The sequence below is a fragment of the Equus caballus genome, chromosome 1, assembly GCF_041296265.1.
Source record: "Equus caballus isolate H_3958 breed thoroughbred chromosome 1, TB-T2T, whole genome shotgun sequence".
In the NCBI taxonomy this organism is placed as follows: Eukaryota; Metazoa; Chordata; class Mammalia; order Perissodactyla; family Equidae; genus Equus; species Equus caballus.
Genome location: NC_091684.1, coordinates 137,370,633 through 137,387,908, shown reverse-complemented (window position 1 = coordinate 137,387,908; position 17,276 = coordinate 137,370,633). Strand labels below are relative to the sequence as shown.

At 56.7% G+C, this 17,276-nt stretch overlaps 1 protein-coding gene and 1 long non-coding RNA gene across 9 annotated transcripts in view; one reads left to right on the top strand and one right to left on the bottom strand.

The window, feature by feature from the left end:
• Positions 1 to 6,601: 6,601 nt before the first annotated feature.
• LOC138924643 (uncharacterized) lies at positions 6,602 to 9,531 on the bottom strand. The gene is made up of 2 exons (XR_011439672.1): positions 9,142 to 9,531; positions 6,602 to 8,408 (listed from the first exon to the last, which is right to left on the bottom strand). It is a non-coding gene; the product is annotated as an uncharacterized lncRNA (long non-coding RNA).
• Positions 8,588 to 17,276, top strand: part of CORO2B (coronin 2B) — a 137,901-nt gene continuing 129,212 nt past the window's right edge. Inside the window, exon 1 of one of the 8 annotated variants that reach the window (XM_070269795.1) lies at positions 8,588 to 8,721. Coding sequence is in view for 3 of the 8 variants with exons in the window: in XM_070269772.1 (XP_070125873.1) it covers positions 10,353 to 10,433 (81 nt within the window). In the remaining 5 variants the exon portion in view is untranslated. The other 7 variants (XM_023654862.2, XM_070269772.1, XM_070269806.1 and 4 more) reach the window with 7 other exon arrangements.

Below are 17,276 nucleotides of genomic sequence, written 5' to 3'. Positions count from 1 at the left end.
ATTGGTCGCAGAATCCTTCTCTCTCATTCTGTCCACCCACACGGGCCTCCACCAGGATATTTAGGCTCATACCATCCCTCCACCTGGGCTCCTTGTCCCCAGACCCCTGCAGGAACCCTGTCCTGTCCTCCTTAAGGCTCTGCCATGTCACTGTATTAATCAGGCCTCCCCTGACCACCCCAGAAATGCCCCCAGCCCATCTCTTTACCTCTCATCTTGCATCACACTTAGCACCCCTGACATGTATTTACTCGTAATTTGCTCATTGTCTGTATCCCAGGCCCGATACACCCCCACAGAACAAAAGCTTATGGGGGGCAAGAACTTGGCTTTGGTCCCACCTATATCCCCAGCCCCCAGCACAGTGGCTGGTACAGAGTAGGAGCCTGTTAAGTATTTGTCAAATGAATCATCTAATTAATGCTATTATCCTGGTGGAAGGAGCAGCAATGGAAGAGAGACAGCCCCAAGGGGAAGGGAAGATTCGGGGGGCAGGAGGCTAGGCCACATGGCCACATGGTCCAGCCGCCAGCGTCTTCCTGTCACAAGCCCTCCCAGGGCTAACCGTGGGTGGGGGGGACTCTTACACAAGCTCACGTGGCTGCTAAGTAGCTGGGGAGGCTCAGCTCCTCTCACCCACAGCCCCGCGTTCTCTCCACCACTCAAGTCACCCTCACTGTTCTTTCTGAAAGCAGGTGTCGCCTGCCTTGGAGGCAAGCCCAGACCTGAGGGGAGCTTTGCTGCTCCCTGTGGTCTGCAGACCAGTAGCGCCAGCAGCATCCGGGAGCTCTAAGAGATGCAGAGTGTGGGTCCAGTCCCAGCCCCACCGAATCAGAATCTGCACGGGAACAAGATGCCCAGGGGACTCATTAAACTTGAGAAGCGCTACCTCACAGCGTGGTTTGCAGGAGGAGACTCTGCAGCTGGCCTTTACCTGCGTGAGCCCGTCCACAAGTAATTATTGGGCACAGAAGGTCAAGGCAGGGAGGGATGGAAAGAAGTACAAAGCAAAGTCCTTCCTAGGAGGGTAAAGATCTCCAGGGTGATACTGCTCACACCTCATGGGCCCTCACAGTGGAGTGCCTTTTTCAAAACCTCTTAAGTTCCCCTCCAGTACTGGGACCTTCTGGGGCGTATAGTGCCACCTATGCAAGGTGCCTGGGAGCCTGGCCTGGATCCTGTCTGGGTCTCAGCCCCCCATTTCTCTCCTTTGGGTGCTCTCTGATCTTTACTCTAGGCAGGGGGTTGGCTAGATAATGCCCCACTAGGAGCTCGGGACTCACGCGTGGGGAGCTGTCCCAGAGCCGGGCGGCCAGGTCCCATTTCCAACACGTGGTCTGGGAGCAGATTGTTCCACATGCAGGCTGGGATCATATCACTTTCGCAGGATCGAGATCGTGAGAGACTGGGCCACCAGAATGGTGCTGACATGCTGATTTTGAGTGACTGCCACGTGGGACTCAGGACAAGTTCAGGCCTCTGAGCCACCATCAGTCCCCTGCTGACCCTTGGGCTTGAGCCCTGTGTGTGGGTCTGTGTGGTGGCTCTTGCCCATCCATGTCTGATCATGGTGTCACCTCTGGTCTAAGCACCAAGAGTGGTAGGAATGGCAGCAAGCATCTTTTACCCTGGTGCCAATCTCCATCGGCACCCAGGTGTCCCCCTTCCCCCCTGCGGTCTTCCATGGCCTAAAGTGTCTGCCATTTACACTCTAACATTCTGAATGGTCAATTTATGACCAGAAAACAAAGGATCCTTCTCATTCTCCTGCACACTGGGTAAGACTTGTGTTTATGCCCATCATCAGGGAAGCACACGAAAACCCTTTGAGAGAGTCACTGGAAGCCGGTATTCATGGGCGACACGATGGATGACGCAGCACCATGAGTAATGATGCGGCCAGCTTTAAATAAAAGGGGGACTGCAGAGGCAAGAAGACCCATATTGTTTCGATACAAACAGGTCCCTGTGAGCCATGGCATTGTGAATAACAGTGTTGTCACCTTTTTCTCTTGGTGGGAGATAAGAAATTAACCAGGGAGGCTGGCCCCGTGGCCAAGTGGTTAAGTTCGCGTGCTCCGCTGCAGGCGGCCCAGTGTTTCGTTGGTTCGAATCCTGGGCGCGGACATGGCACTGCTCATCAAACCACGCTGAGGCAGCATCCCACATGCCACAACTAGAAGGACCCACAATGAAGAATATACAACTATGTACTGGGGGGCTTTGGGGAGAAAAAGGAAAAAAATAAAATCTTTAAAAAAAATAAAGAAATTAACCAGGAATGACATATTTAACAATAAAGAACATGAAGAGATGGTTCCTGGACCTGAACAGGAAAAGATGGCTCTTGGACGCCACGAAGAATCTTCAGGCGCACTGTTTGGACAATGATCAAAAATGTGAGCGCCCTTTCTCCACCCACCTTACATCTTCATCAGTAAATCACAATACCTCATATAGGCTGAGTTTTGCATTGCATTTTAAAATCAAATTGTTTATGTAGACATGGGTCCCCCACACGCACAGATTTACCCAAGGCCCTGCACACACTAAGGGCAGCCCCGACTCAGGGAGACAAGCCTTGTTCTTGTGAACTAAGTTCGGAACATCTTGCAGCAGGCAGACAAGTCCTTGGCAACCATCTGGTCTAAAGCCTGCTCTTTACAGACGATAAGGGACTGAAACGCAGCAATGACAGATGCCTCGGGGTATTCAACATGGACAAGCCGGTAAGTGCCCGAGTGCAGTGGAGGGAGAGGACAGAGTGTCTGGGAGTTGGGAAGGGGTCTCCCTGGAATGAGAGGGTTTTCTGCTGAGCCCTGAAGTGTAGCCGGATCTGGCCAGCCTGGAGGAGAATGGAGCAGAGCATTCCTGGGGCGTGGGGGCTGGGCACAGAGGGACAGGAGCGATCAGGACCTGTGGGGGCACTGGCAGGGACTGGTCTGGTTGAGAGGCACCCGGAAAAGTCCACTGGGCTGTAAGTGGATCTTGGACACCTTTCTCCCAGTCTCTGAGGCCCCATCCTTGCTCTCCAAATTGAGAAGCGTTTGTCTCCCAGGAGGCGGTCAGGATACTGGCCACTCCCACTGCTGGGGGCATCTTGAGGTTCAGCCCCAGATTGGTGAGTGGGGCTAAACCAGGACAGTCCCTGGAACCGCTGAGTTCGTACACAATTTCAAGCCAAAGCAGGAACCGTCAAACCTGGGGCCCCTTGCCGGAGCTGTTTCAGGCCACCTCCCTTCATCCTTCTGCTCCCTGCCATGCTTGTAATCTGCCTGTCTTCAGAGGAAAGATTCTAAAATCCTCCGGTTAAGATATTGAAGCCCAAATTAAAATCCAACTACGCTACCTAGGAGAAGGACAGAGAAACAACTCCTTCCGATAGGTTTTGCATAGTCTATAAAGCACTTTCTCACCTGTTATCGCTCACCATACCTTCTGATGTAAATCAGTGGCTCTCACCATCCCCGAGAGGGCTCTTTAAACAGACTGCTGGACCCCACCTCCAGAGTTCTGAATCAATGAGCCTGGCGTGGGGCCCAAGCATCTGCATTTATGACAAGCTCCCAGGCGAAGCCGATGCTGGTTTGGGACCCACACTTGGAGAACCACTGACGTAGGTGTGACGCAGATGCTAAAGGATCTCAAGGTTCCCTGGTCCCAGTGGCTCTGTCCAAGGGACCGCTCACGCCCTCTGTTGAAGGTTGGCGGCATGGCAGGCTTTTTTTTCTTTTTTTCCCCAACGTTTTTCATCTTAAAATAAACAAAAAATTTCATCTTAAATAAAATGTTTACCAATCGATAGTTCTGTGGCCCCATTGTATACCGAGCGAACCATGGCTTGGCTAGGCTCTGGGGCTGTGGCAAGCTCCATGCTCATATGCAGCGAATGTCGAGCTGGACCTCAGGCGTCCTGCTGCCCTTCCCTGTGCCGGGAGGAGCCCTAATCCACAAGCCGCTCAGGCGGACGCTCGGCGTTATGGAAAGTGCAGGAGGGGTAGTCAGCCCTGGGCCCTGGGCCCACTCTGCTGCATGTTAGCCGTGAGCCTGGGCAAGCCGCATGGTCTTGCCCAGCCTCAGGTTCCTTTTCTGAGAGATGGGGATGACAACAGTTGTTCATTTTACCTTGACTAGAATATTATGAGGACCCAACAGAAAGCAGAGGATTGAATGATGGGAACGCTGTTGATTTCTAACAGTAACAGCAGGATTCGTGGAGTGGAAGCACTAGTTGAGTGCTTTCTCTCACTGAGATCTCATAACAGCTCTCAAGCAACTGTCCTGATCACACGGATAGCGTGTGGAGGAGCCGGGATTGGGATTCAGGTATTACAGCTCAAGAGCCGGGCACTCAACCACTGCACTATGTGACAGCAGACGATGCTTCTGGAGCACAGCTGTCATGTGCAGTGTCTGACAGGGCGCCCTACCAGGGCGTGCCTCTGCCCTCGCTGTGGCTGAACTTGCCTGTCTGCCGTCATGGCCGCAGAGAGAGCTGGGGGAGCAGACCTCTGGGAGAAGGCTGACCCGGGCTTCCCTCTCTGAATCCAGATCTGCGGCTCCCCACTCCATCATCCATTTGCATACATCCCACAGACTCGCAGCACACATACGGACACCCACAATCCCACATACACTCACGCAAGCTCACAGAGTGGGTCACGGACGGAGAGGCTGCTGCCCAGGTGATGGCATCTCTGGTTGAGGACACAGCTCTCAGAGGCCCAGATGTGCCTGCTCCCAGGCGGCTCACCCATCCACACCCCTCAGATATGGAAGGAAAGATGACACCCCCGGGGCAGGGTCCCACCTGGCCCAGCACTCCCTCATGCCCAAGTCAGCACTGTGTGCGCTGTACAGAGGCCACGGGGAAAGGGGGAGGGGGATGAAGGATGAGTGAGACAGAGAAGAGAGGCAGAGCCACAGAGACAGGCAGAAGGAGACGGAAACACACAGAGAGATGAGAAGGCAGGAGGAACAGAGAAGCAGACGCAGTGGGAGGACAGCTGGAAGAGAGAAACCATGAAAGTCAAGAGGAGAGAGGGGGAGAGGACCCAGGCATGAGGAGCAGTGGACATGGTGTGGGGAGGGGAGGGGGGCAGAGTGGGAAAGGCAGGCCGTAGGGGTGCCTGTTGGTGAAGACGTGTTGGGAGGACACAGACACGGAGATTCGAAGCACGGAAAGGTGGACACAACAGAGAAGCAGGGGTGGGGAGAAGCTGGGAGCGTAGACATGGGGGAGAGAGGTTGGGAAGACAATAAAAAGAGACAGAGAGGGAGAAATGGGAACCAGGAGAATTACAGAGCAGGAAGGGGGCTGAGCAAGGCACTTGCTGTGTGCTGGAACTGCCAAGAGAAAGAGTGGTCCCTATCCTCACGCAGCTCATCCTCCAGGAGGATGTCAAACCCACAAACAGGAAATGATAAAACAATGCACAAGGGCAGAGAGAAGGGGACTCAGGGAGTGGTGTAAAGTAGCACAGAGGCTGGGCATCTAAATCAGGCTGGTCATCGTCTAGGAGGGCTTCCTGGAGGAGGCAACATCCAAGGAAAGAATAAGGAAGAGTCTGGTAGGTGCTGAGGGGGAGAGAAGGGCAAGAGTGTGATGGGAAGGGAAACCTGGAGACTGAAGGCAGGTCTCCGACAACCATGTTTGGGCCTCACCCTGAAGGCAGCAGAGGGCCCCTGATGGGTTTCGAGGAGGCAGATCTGTGTGTGTTTGACAAGGGGTGCGTGAGCTGCTCAGTGGAGAACGGATTGGTGGGCACAAGATAGGAAGCAGGAGGGCCAGTCAGTCAGAGTGGCCTGTGCCAAATATAACGCTGCGTGAGGGCAGTATGAGTGGAGATGGACAAGAGGGGAGGGTTGGAGGGGCGGTGGGATCTGCGGGGCTTGAAGACTGAGTCCCTGAGGGCAGGTGGAATGGGGTGTGTGACCTGGGGTGGCATGAACGAGGCAGCCACGAGGACTGGAGGACCTCCCTCCCACGGGCTCCCTGGCTCTGGGACTCTCCCTCTGGCCCTGGCTACAGTGCAGCATCCACCCATGTCTGGGCATCTTTCCTAGGAGACGGCAGACTTCTTGCAGGCTGGGACCAAGCCCCCCTCACTCTGTACAGTGGCACCCGACAGAGGGCCTGGGCAGATGCTGGGCAAGTGAGCACACTAGGTGGGGCAAAGCTTAGTGTCGGGAGGCCCGATGCCTCATTATGCAGTGCTGGGACTTGAGCCAAGGAGTTACTAAAGTAGAAGCTAAAGGTGCCCATGGCAGCCTTATTGGATTGCTTGAGCATTACCCAGCATCTCCTATGCGTCAGCTACTCCTTGTGATCAAAAACAGAGAGAGTGAGAACACATGGTCACAGCCTATCAAAAGAGACAGGAGAGATATATTTAATCATGATAATTACAACACAGTGTGAATCAGGCCACTGTGGAGGTAGTGTCAGGAAAGCTACATAGAGGAGGGGACATTTGAGCTGGATTTTGAAGGATGAATAGGAGTTTGCCATGCAGAGAAAGAGGTGTAAAGGCATTCAAGTCAGAGGAGAGAGTGTGGTCTAAAGCACTGAGGCATGAAAGAGTCTAGAGGAAACCAGAGCTACTACTGCAAACTCTTATTTATTCCACAATTTATAGCACATTCCCTTGGCCTTCCCCTGGTTTCATCTGCGCCTCAGCGGATGGTCTGGGAGCTTAGACCTGAGCTGACAGCATCCCACTTCAAGTAAGAGCTGGGAGTCTTTCGGCTTTCTGCCCCAGGGCATTCTCCAAGCTGAAGTAATGCCCTCAGGGGCAGCTCTCCAACACTGGGGAAGAGGCGCTGAGGACGGATGCCTGGAGGCAATTCCGGACACAGCCCCGAGGTCTCGGGGAAAGCGGGCCCCTTGCCTTCAGCAGGGGCCCTGAGAACATGCGATAGAAAGTTCAGCTTTCCATGGGCTTCTCCTTCCTGATCTCACTGCTTACCTCCACCTGCTTATCCACTTCTGCCTCCTGGGATCTCCTTCCCACCAAACCACCTGCACCCAACTCTTTTCTCAGCTTCTGCTTCAGGGAGGATCCAGACTAAGATGGGCCACACTGCTGGGGACCCAGGCGGCAGGTGCTGTGGTGTAGACAACCACACCACAGAAAACACACACGTTTCTGAGCATCCCCTACGAGCTAAGCCCTGGACCTGACGAGGGGTGCAGAGTTCCTGCAGAGGGCCCTTGCTCTCCAGCCCTCCCCTCTGACGCGGGAGATGTGACAGAGGGCCCAGCCCACAGCGCGGGAGGGATAAAAAACGGTTTCTTTCTGCCTTTGGAGCACGTCACGTGGTTGTGGGCAGCAGATTGATGTTCCTAATTACATTTGGCTCAAGCTGATATTAAGTATTTGTCTCATTCCCAGAGTCCACAGCGCTGACGGATGGCGGGGAAGGTGCCAAGAGGCATGCTGGGTAGCTGAGGATGACAATCTGGGATCCCAAACATCCGTGAGAGATAAAAGTGGACAAGTCACAGCCATGGGGGAAGGGTGACTAGTGTTCTTGAGTTGCCCTTTAACGGCTTCCAAGGGCTGGAGGGGCCTTGGAAAGGTTTTGAGGTCCATGCTCCTGTCTTGAGGCTGACCTACCCGAGACAGTTCAGGCAGAACGTGACCCTTCTGCCGCTGTACAGCTCGCTGGGAGGATGTACTTTCGCCGGTCCACCATAAATTTCTTCTGCTTCAGGTTGAAGGTTTATTTTGCTTGATTTGTTCTTGGCAGCATTAAGTATTCGCTGAGCACCTGCTGCATGCCCGGGGTACACAGGAAGAGAAGGCACACCCTTTTTCTCAGGACGCTGGTCGGCTCACCGTCTACACCACAGGAAGCTCATGGAAGCAAGACCAGACACTCAGACCCAAATGCAATAGGGGGACCCGCGGGGGCCGGATGGGGCGTCAGGGACATGTGGAGGAGATCGGGCTGTGAGCGCAGGCAGGGTTTGCAGTAGCGCAGAATGAGGAGGGCGTTCTCGGCAGGCAAGCAGCGTGTCAGAGGCAGGAGGTCCAACCCAGGAACACGCCTATACGGGGCTGCACGAAGGAGATGCTTAGGCCTGCAGCCACAGCGATCTGCTCCTCAGGAGATGTAGTCAGTGACTCAAACTCCTGGCCTGTGAAACCAGGCCTGACAACCCTCCGTCTGCCTCCCAAGACAGGTGTGAAGCTCAAATAAGGCAGCAGGTACGAGGGGCCCTGGCATTCACAGATCCAAAGCACAGGGCTGTGCTTGATTCAAAAAGACTTCTGTTGAAGTTCTGACTCCGTCACTGTGTGATCTTGGGCGGGTCTCCTCTCTCTCTGAGTCTGTTCACGCATCAGCAAAGTGAGGATGGTAATTCCTTCCTCCTGCTGTTGCATTTAGGAGTGCAGGAGAAACTGTAAATCAGAATAGCATGATCATCCACAAAGCGCTCTCCAGACGCTGATTGCTCCATCATTATTGCTCTAAACAGCGGGCTCCTTGAAGGCAGGCGCCCCGTCTCCTCTCTATCCCCCAGCACAGGTGCTCACGTGCCACCCCGTCGGCGACGTGACCCTGGTTAATTGCACTGCGTATTCGCGGCGGAGCAGGAAGCCAGCACTTCCGGGCTAGCCGGGCTATGGCGTTGCGCGGCAGGTCCCTCCGCCTCCATCTCCGCTAACCCCACCCTCCTCAGTCTCAGCATCTGCCGAAACCGGTTCTGCTCAGGTACTCCCGAGGAGGACTCCCTTCTCGAGACTTGCGGGGTCACCTACAGGTGGACATCCCTCCAGTTTCGGCAGCAGCTCCAGGATATGGTGTGACCCGGGTCACGTTAGTGCACCACAGAGAATGCACCTGTGTTCCCTCCGGAGCAGCGCTGCGCCCACCGGCGGTGTAGACACACCTAGCGCGGGGCCCGTCAGGTCTCTAGAAGGCGGGTTTCATAAGGAGGGGTTCCTAGAGAGCTTGCGGCGACGTGGAAAGAGCGGGCGCCAGGAGGAACGCCTGGGGCCAGTACAGCTGGCTGTGTGCCCTTGGCTAAGTCACTCCCCACTCTGGTCCTCAGTTTCCTCCCCTGTAAAATGGACTACGATCCACTCTGGGCCAGCTAATCTCTGCGGGAATTAGAATTAAACGATTGCTTACACAACCCTGTGCCCAGGGGTCTGCGCGGGGCAGGGGAGCAGGCAGAACTCCGGGCTTGCGGCCGCCACGCTCCTCTCCGCCCGCCGCGCCGCACTCACGGCCCGCGGGCCGACTTTGCGAACCTCCAGGGGGCGAGCCCGCGGTCCTCTCGGCCTAACGCGGCGCCTGGGCCTCCAGCGTGTGACTTCACCAGCGTCCCAGGGCCAACAGGGCACCGAGAGCCCAAGTCGCCGCCCACTCCCCCGGCCGGCAGGTGCCAGGACCCAGCCTCGCCCAGCCGCGTGGCGCCCGCGGGCCCGAAGGGGTTAAGGCCGCGGGCCTGGGCGCCTGCCGGGGGCTCCGGGAGCGGCGGTGCCCGGCGGCCGGCCATCGAGCCCGGAGGCGAGGGGCACGGCGGCAGGCGGGCGTGCGCTTCCTCCTCCTCCTCCTCCTCCCCCCTGCGCCTCCTCCTTTGTAGCGAGTTCCCGGGCCCTCTTCCTCCCCCCGCCCGCAGCCCGGGCCCTCTCCCTCTCTCCCTTTCTTCCTGCCTCGCCTTCCTGCGGCGAAGGAGGCTCATCTATTATAAATGCACATTCGGGGCTGACATCAGCGCCGGGCGGCGGGCGAGCGCCAACGAGCGGTCCCCGCGCGCTGCCAGCCCGGAGCGCGGCCCCAGCTCGGCGGAGCCTCCCGCGGGGCGCGGGGCGCGGGGCGCGGGGAGCCCGCCGAGAGCCGCCCGGGCCGCGAGCGCGCCCGCCGCGCCGGACCCCTTCCCGCCGGACCCCGGCCGCCGCCCCGCACGCCGCGCCGCGCCCCCGCCCCGCCCCGGAGTTTCTGCATGACTGTCACAAAGGTAAGCGCCGCTCGCCCGCCGCTCCGGGGACCCGCCGGCACCGGCAGCCCCCCGCCTCGGCTGCGGGGGGCGCGGGAGTGTGGGTGTGGGAGGGGGCGCTGGGGCCGGGAAGGTGCGGCGGGCGCCTCTCTTGCTCCCCCAGTCGCTGGAGTCGCTCGGGCCCCCAAGGACTGCGGAGGGAACGGGGAGGATGCCGCTGTGATCTGGACAACATCCCTCCGCACCGGCCCAACCCCGGGACTGCATTTTTAACCCGTGTTTAGGATGCTGCATTTTTAACCCCTGGAGAGCAGCATCGGGCAGCTCCTTGGTGTCCCCCGTTGGAGCGCGCCGCGGGGACCGTCGCTGGCAGGGACTGGCCCTGGGCAGTGGGCTTGGGATGGGCTTGCCGCCCCGAGGAGGCCAGCTGAGGGAAAGCCCACCTCACCTGCCGGCTTCTCCCCGCTCATCACCCATTGCGGTAACTCTGGGGTCCTCTCCAGAGCCAGTCAGCGGAGAAGGCGCTCCCCAGTCCCGGGAGCTGCTACCAGGCATAGGAAAGGTCTGCGGTGACCGACTTGAAGATTTGGGGAGGGCAAGGGGCGGTGAGCGTTCTGACAGCCCGCATGTTGGAGGAGAGTTCTTGCACTTTGCCACGGGGGCGCAGGTTATCGGAGAGACTTGGGCCTTCCCTGTTAGGAGGAGGAAAGAGTTAAGAGGAAAGCGGCCGGGCTGGTGGAAAGTGTCCAGGACTGCGAGACCTGAGTTCACTCCCCTTCTCTACCCCACACGCCCTGGGTGACCTTGGCTGGGCCCTTTTGCTTTGGGCCTCAGTTTCCTCTTGTGGAGTCTGAGGAGAGTAGCCTGGATTCTGGGGATGGTGGTGGGCAGCTGAAGAACCTGTAAGATGTAGGGTGTGAACCCACACTTTCAGAGAGCTCTGTGGGTAAGAGCTCACAGCCTGGCCTGGGCCTTGGGTTTGGCGATCCACACACCCAGGGCCAGCCTCCACCAGCTGCCCAGCCAGCTCTCTGGATTGGAGCGTTGGAGGCCCAAGTGGGAAGGGCAGCCCGTTTGTGGTCAGAGCAGTGGGCCAGATGAAGGGTCACGGTGGAGGGGATGGGAGGGGCGGTTCTGGCTCCTTCCGCCAAGCCGGGGGCTTCCCATGCCCCCATGAAATCTGCCATAAGGCAGCGTGTTTGTTCAGGGTCTTTGGGCTCAATTCCAAAACTAGGGCTTGGAAACATTGGGGGAAGAAGAATTTGGGGGCTCAGGGCTACCTCAGTTCTGGCCACTGCCGGCAGGGCTGCTGTGACCCACAGAGGGGAGGAGGCTTAGTGTTTTGAGATGATGCAAATGCCATTCAGCTGGGAAGGATTATTTTCATTAAGGTTATTAATGTCAAAGACGCAAGCACGCCGGGGCAGAAGAGTAATGGATGAACCTGGATGAGAGATAAAGGATGTGGGATTTGTAATAATAATGCTGAGATTTGATTCAATGCCTCCCCTGTGTCTCCTTATGTACATGAGCCCAGGCAACCTTCCTTCCCAGGAGGCCTGCAAGGAAGGTGTGTTCAGTCCCCTTTAACAGAGGAAGAAACTGAGGCTCAGAGAGGTAAAGTGACTTGCCTAAGGTCACACAGTGAGGAAGTCGCAGAGCTGGGGTTTGCCCTCAGCACTGTCTCAGTCTATGGCCTGTGATCTTTCCATTGCTCTGCACTGTTGAGGACCCTGGAGACTGGGTTATTCCCATGGCAGAGGGGCGCTACTTGGAGGTCTGGGGCCCAGGGTAGGGAGTCCATGAAGGTGGGTACTTGTCTGTTAAACCCATTGGCAGGCCTGGCCCCTTGGGATCTAGTGATTATTCACTAATGCTCCCCCTTTCTCCCCTCCCCCTCCAAACCCCTCTGTGTCTCTGTCCTCCTCCTCTAACCAGTGTGGCATCAGTTTAAGCCAGCTCAGAGGATTACATGAAATCCCCATCTTAACCCTGTCTTCTCTCCCCTTGCCAGCCCTTCACCTACTAGTCGTGTTTCTGTAGGGGGAGCTGGAGGAGTGGGAGCAATGCGGGGTGGGGGGGGGGGCCTGGGCGCTGCTGCTGTCTGAAAGCCTGCTGGAAGAGGCTCCGTCACAAGTTCTAGAAGGAACCGCGGTGCTCTGGGAGTCTGAAGGCCTGGCCTCTAGTCCTAAGTCGGCCACTACCAGGCTGTGTGACCTTGGACCAGTCACTCCCATCTGTGAGATGCAGGAATTGGTTTTGATGATCTCTGGGGTCCCTTCCTCTGGGCCTCGGGAGAGCTTCAGCTCTGGCAAGGAGTCAGTTCTGATGGAGCCTGGGGCCTCTTTGTTCTCTGCAAGGGAGGTCTGGTTACAAGACAGATATGAAGAAGAACCCTAAAAGGAGCCACTGCTCACAAACTGGAGGTGGAGGTCTGGGGGCAGAGTCAGTGCTCACAAACCGGAGTTGTGTTGGGGGACAATAGATGAGACGGTGGACCCCAGGGCTTGCTGCTCCTCCTCCAGGCAAAGGGTCACCCCTTTCAGGCGAGCCCCAGCTTTCTGTCCCTTGGACACCTGCCCTGAGCCTTTGTGTCAGGCCCCCTGAGCGCGGAGTCCTTGGCCAGGGTCAGGGGTGAGTTGGCAGAGCTGCTCTGGTTAGCTCCAGAGCCTGGAAAGTGGAGAAGAGGAAGTCAGATGGCAAGTTGCTAGACGCTCAGTGGCAGTTCCTCTGAGGAGGTGGGCCTCAGTTTCCATCCATCACCCTCCCTCTCATGCACACCCGAGCCCCCTGCATGGGGGCTACCGCTGGTGCAGCTGCCTATGAAGCCTGGGGGTTCTGGAGGGACTCCTGCCCTGAGAGCCCTAGGGCTGGAGCCGTGCAGATCTCTGGATTGTAACCTTCCAGCCCGACGGCATCGTCCTCGTTATGACGTCTGAATCCCTATTTGATGGTGTGTATTTTAGTAGGCCGACTTCGTTTCTTTATGTAACGACGAGGAGAACAAAGGAATGAAAAAGGAAGAGAGAGCAGAGGGAAAGACCAGATGCAGCTTCCCAGACCGCAAACATCCCCGGGAGGTCAAGGCCCCTCCTCCTCCCAGTTTAGTCCAATATGCTCACATGGGGCAGGTCGGGGAGAGGGAGTGAAGGCTGCTTCCTAGCGACGAGATGATCTTATGCCAGATGACTTTGTTCTTGAAGTTCCCGCGCCTGCGTTTTGTACTCTTTCTCTGTCTCGTCCGTTTCAGTCGTGCGCCAGGCTGGCAGGGCTGCTCCACTTCTAAATATCCATTTCTAAACTGCCACCAACTGGGAACACAGAACAAAATACATTAGAATTGTGTGTCAAGTACAAGTCAATGGGGTATAAGAGAAGTCTTGAGCTTTCATGTTGGACTTTGCAACTCCTTTTTGCTGCTCAGAGGACTTTGCAGTGATTTCCTGGCTTTTGTCTGTGATGTGACCAGGGATGGGGCTCCTAAGGTAGGAAGGTGGTGGCTGACGGTGACTGGGCTTCCTCGTTCCCAGGCGTGCCTTGTCAGGTTAGGTGCCGGTGAGCTCAGTGCCATCCAAGTTCCCGAGGCTGCCCCAGAGGCCCTGCGGTCCAAGAACAGAGTACCTTCAGCAGCAGGAGTGGTACCTCAGAAGGACTTAAGAGGAGGAAGGTGGGCAGAGAAGACCCTGGATGTCAGCATCCTCTTCTCCACTGAGCAGTTGACGCCCTGTCTGCAAGCAGCATCGTCAGCCACGCCAGAGCCCCTCTTTTTGCAGGTCAGCTTTCTCTCTCCTGCTGCCCTCCCGGCAGAGCTCAGCTCACAATGGGAGCCCCTGGCTCCCGCTGAATGTGAAGGAGTGAGGATGGTGTTGCTCTGCCCAGGAAGTTAATACCAGTTAATTGTTTGGCAAAGATCACGTGTCTCTAGGGCCCCTATAGAGTGGCTCGTAGGAGAATAGAATGTTTGAACAGTCACGTCACTCAACCATCTTCCTTGACAAATGGGGGAAGTCAGGCCCAGGGAGCAGATCGTAACTTGCCTGAAGTCACTCAGGAAGTTGGAGGCTGGAGGGGCTGGAACTGGGTCCTCCTGACGGCTGGTCAGTGCTCTTCCCACCTGGCTGCCCTGTGGGGGCTCCTGAGCAGGGGCAGGTGTTTCAGCTCCGTTCTAGTTACTCCACTGCGTCACCCCAGCCTGTACTGTAGTATCTGGGTTTCCCTCTGCTGGGCAGCCTCTTCCATTTTGGGGTCGAGGTGTGTGGAAGCCCTTGCTACAACCAGGGTCAGGATGGAGAGGAGGGGGTTGCAAGGTCCCTCCGCCTCTGACTCACTGACCCAGCATCTGGACCCGTGGACATTCCTCTTCCCAGCACTTCTTTCCTGTCTGCCTCTTCCTGGGAGAAGAGATGAGAGAGCCAGAGTTAACAGAGCCTCAGTTAAAAGGCTGAGAGGTGCCTGCACACACCCAGCTCCCAGATACTAGGAGGTGGGTGAGGGTTCTGCCTTCTCGGCTCCACACCCTCATTACACCTCCTCCTTCCAGATGTTGAGCATTCTCGTGCAGAAGGGATGCGGCTAACATTCACTCACCCTCGGAGCTCCTCCTCTGGGCGGGGCCCCATGTTAGGCATTGGGGTCACAGAATGCATGAGCCACATCTCCTGCTGGCTAAGACTTTCAAGGAGATGCATGTGGAAGGTCCAGGGGACGCGAGCCAGGAGAGGTCTGTCTTGCCTGCGTACTCTAAGTGCTCAATAAATGCAGGCTCTTTCCTTCCTTACTGTGTCAAGGTGCTGGCACTCACTCGCAGGAGAGCTCTGGCGAGTTCCCTTCTTCCCGAGTGTGCCCAGATGCCCTGTGCTCTCTTGCCTGGGGGCATTGCCTCCTTGGCACTTATGGCAGCACTTAGAGGCATCTGGGCAGAATTGTGGGGCTCCTAGGGCTCCAGAATCACCCCACAACTGGCCTACCCTATGGAGTCAGCAAAGATGTGAGCTTGGCCGGTTTGGGAATGTGGACGCTGGCTGGACCAACGGCCTGGCAGCATCAGACCTTGGCAGCTCCGCAATAGAGTGAGTTTTTCCATTCTTCCAGGTTGGCTGGAGATGGAGCAGACATGGCCTCAGCCATCGCCGGCTTCTGGCACCGGGGCGGCCCAGATTCTGATTTGGATGTGCTGGCCACAGCATTTGTCTGGTGTCTAGGAGATGAGAAAATGTGCAGATTCCCTCTGTGCCCAGCTGCCTCTCCTTCCCTCCTCTCCTGATCAGCTTGTTTGTCCCCCTTCCTTTCTTTGCTTGTGGACCTGCAGGCTCAGGCCTGGGCCAGAGCCGCCTGCAGCCTGGGAAGCTGGGAGCAGCTGGCAGGGAGCGGGCCCTGCCAGAGAAGGACAGATGCAAATCCAGTGGCTTCCACATGAAAAGAAGCTGTTTAGAATGAGCCTCTCCTTTGTGGGCCTGGAGTGTGGGACCAGCTGCGAAGGAGGCTCAAGTGCGTGTGGAGAGGGAGTGGGGGAGGGGCCGCCACTGTCTTCCTCTCCTCCTCCCCTCCCCCCGCAGAGGCCCCTGGAGGGACTTTATAATTGGTTTCTGGCTGGCACCCTCCTTCCGATTAATTAACACAGCGATGGGAGGCACCCGGGTTTGCTCAGGACTGTCCCGTTTCCAGAACACAAACATGGGCTCCTGTGCTGAATCCCTTCCAGCATCCGAGGGTCTCTCGGTGGTGGAGCCGGTTCCCCCTCTTTGCAGATGAATAAACGGAGTCTCTGAGTGGAGAGAGGGCCACGCCCTAGTCACAGAGCTCGTGTGGGTCAGAGCTGGGGTGCACATCCAGATCTGTGACTTGGCGCCAGAACCTTCTCAATCCGATCACGTCGTGGCCCACGTCCTGTGAAGATTAATCATCGTCGTCCCGAGAATCACAGTTATTACGCAGGCACTGGGCGCGCATGATCAGCCATGAGGTCGGCTCTGTCATCAGAGGATCCCGCTTTCCAGAGGAGGAGATGGAGGCTCAGCGAGGGTAGGTAAGCTGCTCGAGGTTGCAGGTTTAGTGGATGGGGGAGCGAGCATCTGCCTGGGCTGGCTGACCCGAGCACATGTTCCTCTAATTCCCAGGCCTCTGGGGCTGGTGCTCCATCCTACTCTGCCCCTGCCCCCACCCCCAGGCGGAGGGCTCCTCTCTGTGTGTCTGCGGCCCTGGCACCAGGGTGTGCTGGGCAAATGCTGCTTGCCTTGAGGGTGACACTCGTGATGTATCCTGCTTAGACTTCCCTCTGGCCTTCACTGGAGCGGGGAGCCACGTAAATAATTTGGGGAAGGGTGCTGGGTGAGGAGGGCATCCTGCATGTGGTTTCTGACATCAGATAGGGCTACTTGAGCAGGGCAGCCAGCCCAGGGGTAGAACAAGTGTGACAGGAGTAGGACCACCGTCTCCGTTTCCGTGAAGCTAGCTTTGTGTAGGGAATGCAGGTCTGTGGTCCAGGCCTGCAACCCTTATCAGAAGTGGCTGTCTCTCGAGATGGCCCCTGATGACCACCAGGGTGCCAGCGGCTAAGAATGCCAGCTTCAGAGTCAGACAGATGGCACTGTATCATTTACTTGCTGTGTGTTCTTGGGCAAGTTGCCTAACCTCTCTGAACATCTGTTTCCCTATCCATTAATTGGGATTGATAATGGTAGTATTTAAAATGATTATTATAAAGATTAAATGAGCTGATCCGTGTGAAGCACTTGCCACATGCCTGGCAGTTAGTGTCAGCTATTAACATCGGGAAGACAGAAAATTAAACAAATGGTTACAATGAGTGTCCTGGGGGTTATGAAATGAGAAGCATAGGGAACTCTGGGAATAATCGCAGGGGGCCTGATCTAGCCAGGGGCGGTTAGGAAGTGACTTTTAAGCTGAATCACAAGGATGAGTGGGAGGTAGCAGGGGAGGGAGGGGAGCTGAGGAGAGGAGAATAGACAGAGGGAAGAGCATGGGCGAATGTCTGGAGACAAAAGCAGCTCACAGGATTGCTTCCTGCCGGCCAGCCTTGGGGAGAGCTCGGTATGTGTCTGGGCTCATTTAATCCTCCGAGTGATTTCACAGTGTAGGTTACTGTGGTTATCCCCACTTTATGGGTGAAGAAACAGGCACAGAGAGGCCAAGTAAGCTGCAAAAGGTTGCCCAGCGAGGCAGAGTAGAGGCTGGTCCAGACTGGAGCCTCCTGACTCCGGCACGCTTTCCTTCCTCCTTCCTGTGGCTTGACGCTCATAGGGAGGATGGCTTGTCCCTGGGCCACTTCTTAAACTGACCCCACCAAGAGGGGTGTGGAAGTGCC